The following is a 14,891-nucleotide window of genomic DNA, read 5'->3' as shown; positions in this document are numbered from 1 at the left end:
ACTCTGTAGACCAGGCTGGCTTCAAACTCAGAAATCTGCCTGCCTCTGCCTCGCACGACCACTGCCCAGCTTAGTCTGTGCTTTTCACGACAGTGGTAAGCCTTTGCAAACCTCACTCACTGATGACACCCCTGTAGTGGAGTTACCGTAACGTATGCACAACACAGGAGAGGCCAGGGAGCCCCAAGTAGGGATACATGTCTGTCCCTTTGTAGGTCTAGTGACAGCTGGGACCCCCTCATCCCTTCCATGTGCTGTGTAGACACACATCCCCTTTCTCCACGGTGACACAATTAGTTACAATAAGATGTGCCACCTGATGGAAGACAGCATTGCTTTCAACCCTGTTTATTGACCCGTGAGAGTTATTACTTCTCATTCTGGAGCAGTGTTGTTTATTGATCTCTATTGGGTTTTTTAATAGGGTAAATTATTTAAGATCATCTTCTCCCACCACCCTTTGGGGTTTACTTATTCATAGGTAATAAGCTGCTAGAGCAAGAATTTAATCAATTATAATCCCGGAGCGTCGGCGACCAGTATCTGTGCTGTTGGTTCATGGTTCAGTGACACGGTACATGGCCTTGTAAAGAAAAGTTAAACCTCCCAGAGGGACAAAGGGGACCAATTTAGAGGGAAGTCGGGGAAGGAAAGAATAGAGGACCAGGAAGTGTGCTCAGTGGGCAGTGGGTACTTGTGGGAAAGTGCCCGTATGTGGCACAGTGCTGCGCTCAATAAATAAACACAGGGGAAAGCTAGACAACCCCACAGTGTTTCCTGGAGACAGAGCTGGAGTCCTCTAGGCTGTATAATAATGCATGGTTCAAGCTTATTCACTTAGTCTGTACTGAATCCCTGCTATGGGCCAAGCATTTGTGCTAAACCCTGGGGATGAATTTTTATACAGCCTAGCTCTGAAGGAGCCCACAGTGTGATGGCAGAGAGATAAAATACCAGACAATGGTGCAAGGTTGGGGCTTTGCCCAAGGATGGCTACTCCATTTGGGGCACATCATGTGTTTGTAGGTATAGGACCCTGGGTCCAATCCTTAGCAACACACACACACACACACACACACACACACCAAAAATGGTTTCCTTTCACTCCTCTTTCCCTCTGTGATTTAATCAGCTTTTTTTTTTTTTTTTTTTTTTTTCCGAGACAGGGTTTCTCTGTGTTCCCCTGGCTGTCCTGGAACTTACTTTGTAGACCAGGCTGGCCTCGAACTCAGAAATCCACTTGCCTCTGCCTCCTGAATGCTGGGATTAAAGGCGTGCGCCTCCACTACCGGGTTGATTTAATCAGCTCTTAACATGCTCAGCTATCACTTCCCACCTCTCAAATCTACACGTGTATACTACAGTATCACAAAACTCCACTCTATACACCAAACACCCCAGTGTAGCTGCTTAGCACACAGCCAGGTGTATAGACTGGAGTTTAGTGATAATCTAGAAAATAGGTATAGCTCTGAGAGCTGGGAGGTAATAGTTGAGCATGTAAGAGCTGATTAAACCACTAAGATGGAGAGATGGCTCAGAGGTTAAGAGCACTGACTGTTCTTCCAGAGGTCCCGAGTTCAATTCCCAGCAACCACGTGATGACTCACAACCATCTGTAATGCCATCCAATGTCCTCTTCTGGTGTGTCTGAGGACAGCTACAGTGTATTCCTATATAAAAATAAATAAATAAATTTGGGCTGGAGAGATGGCTCAGTGGTTAAGAGCACTGACTGCTCTTCCAGAGGTCCTGAGTTCAATTCCCAGCAACCACGTGATGACTCACAACCATCTGTAATGCCATCCAATGTCCTCTTCTGGTGTGTCTGAGGACAGCTACAGTGTATTCCTATATAAAAATAAATAAATAAATTTGGGCTGGAGAGATGGCTCAGTGGTTAAGAGCACTGACTGCTCTTCCAAATGTACTGAGTTCAAATCCCAGCAACCACATGGACCTCTTCTGGTGTGTCTGAAGACAGCTACAGTGTACTCATATAAATAAATAAATCTTTTTTTTTTAAACCACCAAATCGAAGAGGAGAGATTTAGGACTAGAATACAGATACATACATACATACATACATACATACATACATACATACATTCATACATACATGAGTGCATGCGTGCTTTCTTTCTTTCTCTCTCTCTCTCTCTCTCTCTCTCTCTCACACACACACACACACATATACATGCATTCATGCATGCATGCACACATGCATACAAGCATGAAGAATGCATGCACACACACACTTGTACACACACATGCACACACTGGCATTTCAAAGATAGGGAGAAACAACTTCAAGAGAACCTAGAGAGGCGGGAGCAAACACAACTGGCCAGCATCTGAGACCCCAGGGCAGAACTGTAATTCAGGTGGGACCTGCAAAACCAGACGGCTTCGCCGTTCTGGCAAGGTACTGACTGAAAAGGTGAAGTTATTGGAGACATTAGCATGAAATGTTTTGATCAATAACAAGGATGAAAATTGTATTTCTGGGAGCATCTAAGAAGTCAGGTATGGGTGGCACCGACCTGTAATCCCAGCTATTTCAGAGACTGACACAAGAAGGTCACAAGTTTGAGGCCAGCCTGGGATAGTTAGCGTTTTGAAAATGATCATGAAAAGAGGTTTAGGATGTAGCTCAGTTGGTAGAGTGCCAGAGTAGCATGCCTAAGGCCCTGAGTTTGACCACGTAACCAGACATCAACGGTGCAAGCCTGTCTGCCATCAGCACTCAGATAGCAGAGACAGGATGGTCAGAGGTTCAAAGCTATCCTCAGTTACACAGTGAGTTTGAGGTTAGCAATCCTGTCTCCAAGCAAAGTATAAAAAGGGCCTGTGGATGTGGTCCAACAGTAGAGCATTTGTCTAATACATCCCAGACCCCAAGTTTAATCCCAGCACCATAAAACAAATAGTATCTAAGAAGAGAACATGTCATCTGCTCTCCTGAAAAACAGGAAGCAGAGCAGTAGTTTGGTAGCAGCTTAAGCATGGCAGAGATTATGAAAAGCAGCTTTGAAGCCACAAAAACTATAGGTGTGTTTCTAGTCCACACAGGCGAAAAGAGCAACCGCTCGGAGGGAGACAGGACAGCATGGGAGGGAATTCTCAGGGAATAAACAGAGAGGAGCGGGGTGATCCCGTGGGGGCTCACAGACAGTTGCTGCACCTGAACTGATGCTGTGTGTGAACCTCCCGCTGACAACACCCCTTCCTCTTGTCAGCAAACCTCTCCGTTCCCTCGGATTGGGATCCGCCGCTGCCGTCCATGTCCTGCAGGAGCTCTGTCCCTCAGCCATGGGAAGCAGCTCATCCACCCAGCACCACTTTGCGTTTCAGAACGCTGAGAAAGGTATGTGCTTTTCTGCTTCAGCGCTAGCATTGGTACCCAAAGCCCTTGCTGCGTAGGGCGGGACCTCTTAGGATGGAAGTAGAAAGCCGCTCAGTTGCTCTCAAGCCGCCTCTTAGAACTGGGTTGCTCCTTGGCAGTGACTACCACAGTGCTCAGTAGACCATCTGAGTTGATAAATTATTCCCAGCAGTCGCTGTTGTCTCTTTATCCAGTCTGCACACAAGAGGATAAAAATGATGTTGGATAAAGAGGGAAGCGAAAAATTCTGTGTAAAGGGTCCACCGTGCCAGTGTCAGCGGGAGGAAGAACTAACGCCCACTCGTGGAGCCGAGTGGGGTAGACCAGCGGTTCTCAACCTCTGTTGCGACCCTTTAATGCCGTTCCTCAGCGTGTGGCCACCCACAACCATAACAGTATTCCGTTGCTACTTCATAGCTATAATTTTGCTGCTGTTGTGAATTGTAATATAAATATCTGTGTTTTCTGATGGCCCTAGGACGTTTTTTTTTTGTTTTGTTTTTTTTTTTTTTAGATTTATTTATTGTTATATGTAAGTACACTGTAGCTGTCTTCAGATGCACCAGAAGAGGGCATCAGATCTCATTACAGATGGTTGTGAGCCACCATGAGGTTGCTGGCATTTGAACTCAGAACCTTCAGAAGAGCAGTCAGTGCTCTTAACCGCTGAGCCATCTCTCCAGCCGCAGCCCTAGGACTTTTGACCCTCAAAGGGAATGGGACTCATAGGTCTGAAGAGAACAAGGTGGAGAATCGAAGGAGTGGAGCTTTGGAGGTTGGCAGAAGCCAAACCTTACAGGATTTTGTTCGTTTGGGATTTATTTATTTATTTAATGCCTATGAGTACTCTATCTGCATGTATGCACGTATGCCAGAAGAGGGCGTCGGATCCCAGTATAGATGGGTATGAGTCACTATGTGGTTGCTGAGAATTGAACTCAGCAACCTCTGTTCGAGCAACTAGTGCTCTTAACAACCGCTCAGTCTCTCCAGCCCCTTGTGTGGAGTCTTTTAAACAGAGACTCGCTGTGGATCTCTGGCGCCAGCAGCTTGCTATGAACCAAACCTGCCGCAACTCTCTTACCTCTGCCTCTCAGGTGCTGGTACTGTAGTCTCGGACCGCTACATCCAGTAATCTCCTGTAGGATTCTAAACTTCATTCCACAGGCATGAAGGATGAAAGAATTCAGAATAAGGAATTCTAAAACAGTATTTTTATCTCTTCAGAACACTCTCCTGGCTTCTGTGAAAAAAAGAATTGAAGAGTAGAACGAAATTAATTTTTAGAGCTACTAACATCATCTCTATTAGTTACTTTTGCATAGATGTAACCAAGTCCCTTACAGAACAAATGTATTATTATTATTATTATTATTAATTATTGATAGGGTCTCATTATGTGGCCCTGGAACTCACTACGTAGACTAGGCTGTCCTCGAACTCACAGAGATCTGATTGCCTTTGCCTTCCAAGTACTGGGATTAAAAACGTGTGCCACCACAGCCCTCAGTGTAATTCTTAAAATGAGAACGTTGTCGACATTAGGGTTCCTCTTGTGTGTGATGAAAACACCATGGTCAAAGAAACCCGAGTTGGGAAGGTGGCAGGGGGGTTATTCAGCTTGTGCTTCCACATCACAGTTCATCATCAAAGGAAGTCAAGACAGGAACTCAGCAGGGCAGGAACCTGGAGGCAGGAGCCGATGCAGATGCAGAGGCCATGGAGGAACACAGCTTATTGCTTACATGGCTGGCTCAGGGATGGCCCCACCTACAATGGGCTCACTTCCCGTCAATTACTAACTAAGAAAACCTCCTTCAGACTTGCCTACAGCTAGATCTTAACAGAGGCATTTTCTCCATTGAGGCTCCTTTTTCTCTGATGACTCTAGCTTGTGTCGAGTTGACATAAAACTAGCCAGGATGGGCTGGAGAGATGGCTCAGAGGTTAAGAGCACTGACTGCTCTTCCAGAGGTCCTGAGTTCAATTTCCAGCAACTACATGGTGGCTCACAACTATCTGTAATGGGATCTGACGCACTCTTCTGGTATGTCTGAAGACAGCTACACTATACTCATATACATAAAATAAATAAATAATCCTAAAAACGAACAAACAAACAAAAAACCTAGCCAGGACAGTGACATATACAAGGCTGGGTTGTAGGAAACACTCATCACTTGTTGTGTGGCATAAAGAGAGTACCTGTTCTCCACTGAGTCTAATTCCTTGTCCAGATGAAGATGCTAAGGTGTAAGCTCATTCGTTGATGCCACAGTTTGGCAGGACAATTCAGAGGAACCCAATCTCTTGAAATTCATCTCACTGTCACATTGTAGAAATATCACATACAGCACGCACAGACGCGCACGTGCATACACACACACACACACACACACACAGACACACACACACCTACCTCTCGTGCTTCCAGCCCCATCTTGGGAGTCCCAGCTCACAGGTTCGCATTCTCATCTGTGTTACAGCCTTCAAGGCAGCGGCCCTGATCCAGAGATGGTACCGGCGCTACGTGGCCCGCCTCGAGATGAGGAGACGATGTACCTGGAACATCTTCCAGTCTATAGAGTATGCTGGACAGCAAGATCAGGTCAAGGTATGTGGCGGTAGCCACAGGAAGCGGGAGGACAGCAGTCCTGGTGTGGGAAGGTGCAGCTGATGGGACCACTCCCGGATTCTCTTTCCTTTGTTTTTTAAAGCTAGCCTCGTCTGGTTCTTCCACAGCTCCATGAATTCTTCAGCTACCTTGTGGACCATTTCACTCCCAGCAGCCACCATGAGAGTGAGTAGGAGTCGCCATGCTATGCCGTCCTGGCTTAATACCGTAGTGTCCGTGTGGTAGGGTCACCACGGGAGTGTAACTGGGACTCTGCCTAGAGCTTGGGATTGTGTAGGAAGGTTGGCAAATGAATGGCCGAGTTAACTTTTAGCCTGGGCTCTCCTATAAACAAACATCCCTGGAGATAAGCGTTTAGGCTCAAGGAGTTGGTTTACTAAGAAACACTCCTTTCTGGAGGAAGAAAGGAGTGGAGAGAAATGGAGGAGGTGGAGAGAGATGCGGAAAACGGGAGGATCGAAGGCTAGCTCAGGGGGGCCTGTGAAATAATAAAGAATGAACCTCCAGATACCAGTTCCTGGTCGAAGGCATCTGTGTGATAGATACAAGGGTGGTTGACTCCGCAGCCTTTCTGGTTCTGCTACCCATGATCCTCCGCGGTCCGGGAGGGAAACCCTTGGCCTAGACCTTTTGAGCCTGGCAGCTGGAGAAGGCTGCCACGCTGGAAATGGTGCGAGCCTCTGCTGTACCCACTGAGCAAGGTGAACGGCCTAGAATCCTTTCCTCATTGGCTTTGCCCTGCTCAACTCTGCCTGTCGGGACGTCCTCTGACCGATCTTTTGATTTTTAAAAGAATAGTTATTTTAAATCATGTGTAAAAGTGTGTGTGTGTGTGTGTGTGTGTGTGTGTGTGTGTGTGTGTGCCCTTGTGAATGCCGGTGTCTGAGGAGGCCAGAAGAGGGTGTCAGGTCCCCAGGGGCTGGAGTTAGAGGTCACTGTGAGATGCCAGATGTGGGTGCTAGGAATCTGACTCGGGTCTTCTGGAAGAGCAGCCAGCACTCCTAACAGCAGAGACATTATTTCTCCATCTCCCGTTTCCGGTGATTTTTTAAAAAGTAAATGTAGACCAACTAATGATTGTACAAGCACAGAAACATAACCTTCCTCCTGCACCCCCCAATCACCTGACTTCAGTTTCTCTGCCCTATCCTGGGCTGAAGCCAGTGCCGGACTGGCAGGGTCCCACAGCATTGACGGTCCTTCAAGGTTGGTTCCTAAGCTGGCCTGCCTTCGCCCTCTGTGTCTGAATTAGGAGATTTCCTGAACCGCATGTTCACCGAGGAGAGATTCGCCCAGGATGTGGAGACAGAGGAGGGCGGAGATTTTGAATCCATAGAGGTGCCAGACAGCTACACGGGGCCACGCCTCTCCTTCCCCCTTCTTCCTGACCATGCCACTGCCCTGGTGGAAGCTTTCAGGCTGCGACAAGTAAGCTTAAGTGGGGACCTGGGTCCCTACCTACTTGTATTTATGAGTAAAGGCGGGCCAAACCAGCCTGGAAATCTAGCCAGGCTCCTGTGATCCCAGCAGCCAGCTTCTAAGAGCGTAACCTTTGTGGTTTTGTTCGTTCAGCCTACAGGTAGCTGTTTCTTGATAATGGCAGGCTTGGTCCACACCATCAGTTCATACATTGCTACTACTGCAGTTATGCACTTCCTAAGGGCAAAGAAAAATTCTATAGATTCGACAGGAAAGAGGAGGTGTACCTCAAAGAGGAGGGAAGAAAGCAGAGTTGCGCGAAGAGGATCTATAGTTTACTGGGTTCCTTCTGGGGCCTGGGGTGGCTGGAGGTTTGCCAGCAAAAGTGAGGTCATCCGTGTTTTTTTATGGCATCCCACCCCTTCCTCCTGGTAGCAGCTCCATGCTCGATATGTCTTGAATCTTTTGTATGAGACCAGAAAACACCTGGCCCAGCTGCCCAACATCAACCGAGTCTCCACCTGCTACAGCGAGGAGGTCACAGTGTGTGGTAAGTGCTGGCTGGAGCTGCCTTCCCTGGGCAGATACAAACCCTGCCATAGAAAGGAGCCAGGAACTGAGCCAGGGGGGCTGGCGATTAGCAGGTCTCATCAGCTCCCTTTCAGCAGACTGTTTCCATATTCGTCACACATTTACTTAAAGGAGACATGGTTCAGAGAAGCAGTTCATAGTGACTGCAAATTCACACATTCTGTACTGAGAACGGAATCAACACAACAGTCAATAACAACAACAAAAACAACAACACACAAAAAAAACAAAGAAACCCCAGCCTTTTGACATTTTATTTCTTGGTACTTCAGCAAATTTCAAGGCTTACAGAGTGTTTATCTCCATCCACACACATGCCTGTCATGTAGAGAATCATAGTGGCCAGCCTTCTGCGTTTGCTCAGTAGCATCCGTGTGGACAGAAGCCCACTCCCCAGCTGAGGGAGGAGCACATGAGGAGCAGGTGGGAACTGGCCCAGCGGATGTGCCTTGCTTACCCTGTAAACACCTGAAACTTAAAAATCATCCTTTCAATGCCCGAAGAGGGGATTTCTTGTTAGATTTTGTAACGTCTCTTGAACAGTCTCCCAACACTGGTCCACGAGTGACAACTTCTAACTTAGGTGGGGTGAACTCCCCAGCTCTCTTCCCATTACTGCCCTGTATTATATTGCCCGGTCTTTGCAGCAGTAACAGAGTAGCTAATTAACTGTGATAATCATAAACAAAACAAAACAAAACAAAACAAAACAAAACAAAACAAAAACAGTGTTTTCTGCTTTTCAGTACTAACTACATCTGCAATGAGGTAGGAGATCAAAGTGATTCTCCCTAAATCAGCAACTGTTGCTTTCTAGCCTTGTCCCATTCTTCCAGACACTGTTTTTCTTGTTAAACTATGGGTCAGTATGAACTAACATCCTTTTCTCTGTTAGGAGATCTACATGGCCAGTTGGATGATTTAATATTTATATTTTATAAGGTAAGAACATCCAATTTAAGTTACTTTCCTGCTCTGAGGCTTAATTTAAAAGTTCAGATATAAGATATACCCTCGATTGCACAAATACCTAACTGTTGCTTAGACTTACAAAAAAGACGTAATTTTATCTTATATTTTGTTTTGTTTTCCTGCATGTATTTTTGTACACCACATGTACACAGTGCATGGAAGTCAGAAGAGGCATGGACCCCTTAGAGCTAGAGTTACAGATGGTGATGAGCCTCCACGTGGGTGTTGGGAATCAAACCTGTGTTGTCTGCAAGAGAGCAGTCAGTGCTTTTAACTGCTGAGCCGTCTCTCCACGCCCGATTGCTTGGGTTTCTATATGTGTATCTCCACAGTAACACCTGGTCTAGAGTCAGCCTTGCTTTCTAGTCCGGTTTATTTTTGTAAATTTTAGGCAAATCTAAATGTCAGCTTGATAAGCAGCAGGAACCATTATTTAGCAATTGATTTTCTATTTTTTCCAAATAAAGAAGATTATTATGGAGGCATCCAAACTTTGTTTATATCCATTTTACCTATAAGTAGAACACATAACAAGTGTGTACACAATATTTTATTAGTACAGTATTACTTTGTGTGTATGATATATTCCCAAATCATTCATATGTGTGTGTGTATGCATATGTATTCTCCGTTTTAAAATGTTTTTTGAAATAAGGTCTTATGTAGACAAGAATGGCCTCCTTCTAACTCACTATGTAGCCAGACTGGCTTTGAACTCCTGATCCTTCCTACCTCCATCTTCCAAGTGCTGGGTTTAAAGATGTGTGCTATCAGGCTCAGCCTGGTATTACCTTATTTAATTCCCATGAGTTCATGGCAGTCACACGACTATTATTGTTATTGTCATTATGAACCTGGAACTTAAAAGCGGCTTCCATATCACAAGCCCGGCATCCTTTGGTCACACCGCATGGTTGTGTCTCTACATCAAATGCCAGACTTGCTGAGCATCTCCTAACCTCAGCGTCTCTGGAAAGGAAACGTAAGACAACAGAAAACATTTCCCCTTTTGCCGATATTTCAGTGTAGAGGAACTGTGGCTCTCGACTTAGCAGTCAGATGTCTGATGCCTTTAACCTGATGTTCTCTCCCCTCCCCCACTGCCTCTTTTGAACTCATCATCGATCGGAAGAACGGTCTACCATCACCAGAGAGAGCATACGTGTTCAACGGTGACTTTGTGGATCGAGGCAAGGACTCTGTAGAGGTCCTGATGGTTCTCTTTGCCTTCATGTTGGTATACCCCAAGGAGTTCCATCTTAACAGAGGAAACCATGAGGACCATCTAGTGAACCTACGGTACAAGCCCAGACTCGCGGGATGTTGGGTGCTTCCTCTAGTGTTCCTTGCTTTAGATGTCTTTTTTTTTTAAAGCCTTTTTTTTTTCACATTTTAAATTTTTTTTTATTTTTTAAAGATTTATTTATTTATTATATGTAAGTACACTGTAGCTGTCTTCAGACACTCCAGAAGAGGTAGTCAGATCTTGTTACAGATGGTTGTGAGCCACCATGTGGTTGCTGGGATTTGAACTCCGAACCTTCAGAAGAGCAGTCAGGTGCTCTTACCCACTGAGCCATCTCACCAGTCCTTTAGATGTCTTTTAAACAGAGTTTTCCTAGGGCTAGAGTTGTTCAGTGGTGGAGTACTTGTCTAGAATGCACAAGGGCCTGGGTTCAAGTACAAGTCAAAACATAAGTTTTCTAATTTCTGAAAGAATACACGGTATATAATATTTTTAAAGATTTTTAAATTCCATGTTATTTTACTATTGTGATAAGAACATTCCATTTTTACTTATCAATATTTTTAGCTTGTAAACAATAAAGATCCACAAAGAGAAAGTAGCAATTCTAGATAAAGAGAAAGAATAGAATTTGAATGTCTCATCATTTCTCTACCCAAGAAAGAAATTGTAAACTTTTTGATGGTCCTTTCTATCTCTTTCTACATATTCTAAGGGCACAAAACTAGAATAAGCATTTTTATGAAATGTGACCGCTCCACGACATCTGTCACTAAATGCATCTTCATGTGTGCTTTGCCTCTGTGTCCAGATATGGCTTCACCAAGGAAGTGATGCATAAATACAAGGTGAGCTCCTTCCAAAGCCTGGCACTCCCTCCCTTCAGACAGTTCAGTGAAGCTGAATAGGTTGTCGTTTTTTAGATACATGGGAAGAAAATCCTAAGGACACTTCAAGATGTCTTCTGCTGGCTTCCGTTGGCCACTCTGGTTGATGAGAAAGTCCTTGTTCTTCATGGTGGAGTCTCAGACAAGACAGACCTGGAACTTCTGGCAAAACTAGACAGGCACAAGGTACTGATTCATGAGCTAATACAAATCTCACCTTCTGTCTAGTTTCACTGACCATGTGAAATAGAAGTCACTATGCATGCTGACTGGTGAGAATGTGGGGAAAGGATTGAGGATTCCCAGCTGGCCTCAGGGAGCAAGTGTGCTGTAATCCACTAGCAATGTCTGCCATGGACACACAAGAGGAGGGTGGAGCTAGTGCTGTGTTTTTGCCATCCTTGACCTAGATATACATTAAAGGATTTACTAATGTATATGTAAGTACACTGTGGCTGTCTTCAGACACTCCAGAAGAGGGTGTCAGATCTCATTACCAGTGGTTGTGAGCGACTATGTGGTTGCTGCGATTTGAACTCAGGACCTTTGTAAGAGCAGTCAGTGTTCTTAACTGCTGAGCCATCTCTACAGCCCCAATCTAGATAATTCCAATCACTGCCCTTTAGCACCATTTCCCAAAGAGCCCCTACTTCCCAAATGATTCGCATCGAATCATCTTTATCTAAGTTCAACCCATGTGTGTTCAGCATCACAAGGGAGGGTGCTCTCTTGCCACATGCAAAGTTGATACTAAGGAGATATGAAAAGGACCCAGAGACTGTGTCTGTCCTTCAGGTGTCTATAACAGTGCTGCGTGCTGGCAGAGGGATGGAGAGACAGGGAATGGAGTATAGGTGATGAACAGTAACTTTCTACTGTCCATTCGACTTTAGAAATAGAGACCTGGAAAACCAAGGCTTCGCATTCTTTTTATATTAGACTCTTGACTTTTCATGGTAGCCCATGCATCCCCTTTCCAACTGCCCCTTGTGGCCACCTCTGCTAAATCGAAGAGGTTTTGGCTCTTTCCTGAAGCTTCAACATCACGGAACTTATTACTGTAAGCCAAGCAGCCCCAGCTCTGAGTGACTTCAATGGCTATGAACATACACAACAGCACGTGGTTTTAGAATAAGGACTGGCTTTGAGGCTTGCAGTTGTCAGTTATCAGATGACATGGCAACTTAGTGTTGTGACATTGTCTAGGGAATCACCTAGGCTGTCCCCTCCAAGCCTGGATCTGTATTGCCAAGAAAAGGAGCTGCTGTGCCCAGGTTCTGCACACTAGGAAGAAAGAGGAAGGCAAGTGTTCTTGCTCCTTTCAAACAATCCAGAACTCACCAAGTGTCCACTTTCACCCACCTCATCAGACTGCGAGTATGTTTGAAGGGAGGCTGGCAATGGGGTGTATATGGTTGGCCAACCTGTGAGAAAGAATTGGAAGACAGCTCTGGGGGGGGGGGGTGATAGTGTTTGTCACAGACATATTCATGTTGGAAAGTGTTTTCTGGGTTGACAAAGCCTGGCCTGAGAAGTGAGACGGAAAGGGATAAAAATCCTGGTTCCGTTGCTTAGAGTTTGTGACCTTGGACAACCTAACTTAGTATGACCTTAGAGTTCACTTGTACAATGGGGATATGAATAAACTCTATTATTGGCATTGTGGAGATTAAATGTAAATATGTCAAATGTGTCACACATGGCTTATGAAACCATGCTCACATTTGAGGTGACATGAGATTCAGATGACTGTGTTTAATGCCTACGCCTTCCTTGAGTGAATGGATCTCTATAGCAACATCTTAAGAACTGGGAATTCTCTGCCGCCATGCTTATGATCCAAGATGGCTGCTCGAGTTCCAGGCGTGGCCACATTTTAGCCAATTAAAAAGGACAGGAGAAAGTTACGCTCTTTTCTTTTATGGACAGCGGGTGGCACTCAATGTTTCTCTTCCTACCTACTTGACAAGAATTTATTCAAATGGCTATACTTACCTGAAAGGAAAGTTTGCAAATGCAGTCTCTATCCCAGGTATCCCAGGGTGCATGCCCATTACTAAGGGAGGGGGGTGTGTTAGGGTGGCCACCCCAATTTAGCTAGCTTACAATGTTGGCTTCTGTGTGCGCACTCTTCCACAACACACAGAACCAAGTTCACGGCACAGGGCTGTATATATGGGACTCATTCAGGATTTACCTTGCCTCAGAGTCCAAGATTTTTGTACTCAGGTCCTGCCAATCAGGGTAGGGTGTGGCTTCATATGATTCGGTGGCCAGGGACAAGTTACACATCCCTGTATACCCAAACTCAATGTTCTAAAGAGGGAAAGGGTAAGGTTTTTGGCAGATGCTGGCGAGAGCTCTGTTCATTCCCTGGCTCACTCTCTGCTTCTGGACATCTCAGCCTGTCACATGTGTTATTTGTTTATATATATATATATATATATATATATATATATATATATATATAAAATGTAGGGATGGTCTAGAACTCACTGTATAGTCAAGGCTGACCTTGAACTTGTGATCTTCACCACTGTGCCTCTGAAGTGCTGGGATTACAAGTGCGCACCACCATGCCCAGCTTCAGCCTTAAAGTCACAGGTTTCCTTACAGTATTTGCATCTGTACTTAGGGGCCGTTGATGTTTAGCAGACTTTATGGGGTGTGGGTGCCTGTGCAGGCCATAAGACATTGGATCCCCTGGAACTGGAATTACCGGCGGTTGTGAGCTGCCTGATGGGCGTGCTGCAAACTGAACTCTGGGCCTCTACAAGAACAGCAAGACTGTTCATTCCTAGCTGCTGTCGATTCAGCCTCCACATTTTTCTGTTTTGTTTTGTTTTGTTTTGTTCCTGAAACAGGGTTTCTCTGTGTCGACTTGCCCGGAACTTACTCTGTAGTTCAGGCTAGCCTCAAAATCAGAGACCCACACCTGCCTCTGCCTCCCCAGTGCTAGGATTAAAGGATGTGCCACTGACAGCCAGCTCACACTTAATTTTTAAAGTAAGTAGTTGGCCCTCTTCTCCTTTCTGCATCTTCTGCCCCCACCCCTACTTATAATCTTGAGAGTATAGGGTCCTAACACCTAAAACCAGTTCGTGGTGCTTCCCTTGTTAAATCTGCGTGTTGCCTGGCACTTGATTTTTTTTAAGCTCGATGTTTCACAAACTTTGAGCTCAAACCTTCTGTTCAGAAGTGTTTCCATCTGGAGGTAGAGACAGCACGCTACAGGAGAGCCAATTATCTCATCGGGAGACCCGTGTGTAGTTGTGAAAACATAGAAGGAGTGGGGGTGGGGAACTTTGAAAAGAGCAGAAGGAACGATTTCTTTTCATGGCTTAGGATGAGCTAACGTCCTAAATGAGCAAAGCTCTGTGGTGGCACTGGCACGGCAGTTTGGATAACCTGGGGAGCCCTAGGGAAGAGTGCAAAGAAAGAGATGGGGCTCCAGTCAGACTAACTGGATCCAGTGCTGGAGGAGTCTTGGTATCGCTGTGCCTCAGATTCCTTGGCTGTCTGTAAATGATGAAGCTCTCTCTCGCACTAGGAGCCGGTGAGAAAGTAGGTTGACTTACAGAAATTGTGCACCGTGGCACCTCCCCAGAAAGGCTCAATACACCAGCATCCGGAGTCTCTTTAAGAATCAAAGTTAGAGCCCGGCAGTGGTGGTGCACGCCTTTAATCCCAGCACTTGGGAGGCAGAGGCAGGCGGATTTCTGAGTTCGAGGCCAGCCTGGTCTACAGAGTGAGTTC

At 45.6% G+C, this 14,891-nt stretch overlaps 1 protein-coding gene across 1 annotated transcript in view; it reads left to right on the top strand.

Moving 5' to 3' along the window:
• The window catches only part of Ppef2 (protein phosphatase with EF-hand domain 2), a 32,468-nt gene that overhangs the window by 3,479 nt on the left and 14,098 nt on the right, over nucleotides 1-14,891 (top strand). The window contains exons 2-10 of the mRNA XM_021163683.1: nucleotides 3,240-3,367; nucleotides 5,872-5,999; nucleotides 6,128-6,185; nucleotides 7,273-7,448; nucleotides 7,875-7,989; nucleotides 8,926-8,972; nucleotides 10,135-10,301; nucleotides 11,060-11,096; nucleotides 11,172-11,321. Of these exons, the coding sequence (XP_021019342.1) occupies nucleotides 3,313-3,367; nucleotides 5,872-5,999; nucleotides 6,128-6,185; nucleotides 7,273-7,448; nucleotides 7,875-7,989; nucleotides 8,926-8,972; nucleotides 10,135-10,301; nucleotides 11,060-11,096; nucleotides 11,172-11,321 (933 nt within the window). The 5' untranslated portion in view covers nucleotides 3,240-3,312. The remainder of the gene's footprint in view (nucleotides 1-3,239; nucleotides 3,368-5,871; nucleotides 6,000-6,127; nucleotides 6,186-7,272; nucleotides 7,449-7,874; nucleotides 7,990-8,925; nucleotides 8,973-10,134; nucleotides 10,302-11,059; nucleotides 11,097-11,171; nucleotides 11,322-14,891) is intronic.

Source organism: Mus caroli, chromosome 5 (assembly GCF_900094665.2).
Source record: "Mus caroli chromosome 5, CAROLI_EIJ_v1.1, whole genome shotgun sequence".
Taxonomy (NCBI): domain Eukaryota; kingdom Metazoa; phylum Chordata; class Mammalia; order Rodentia; family Muridae; genus Mus; species Mus caroli.
This window is presented reverse-complemented; position numbering and strand designations above follow the sequence as displayed.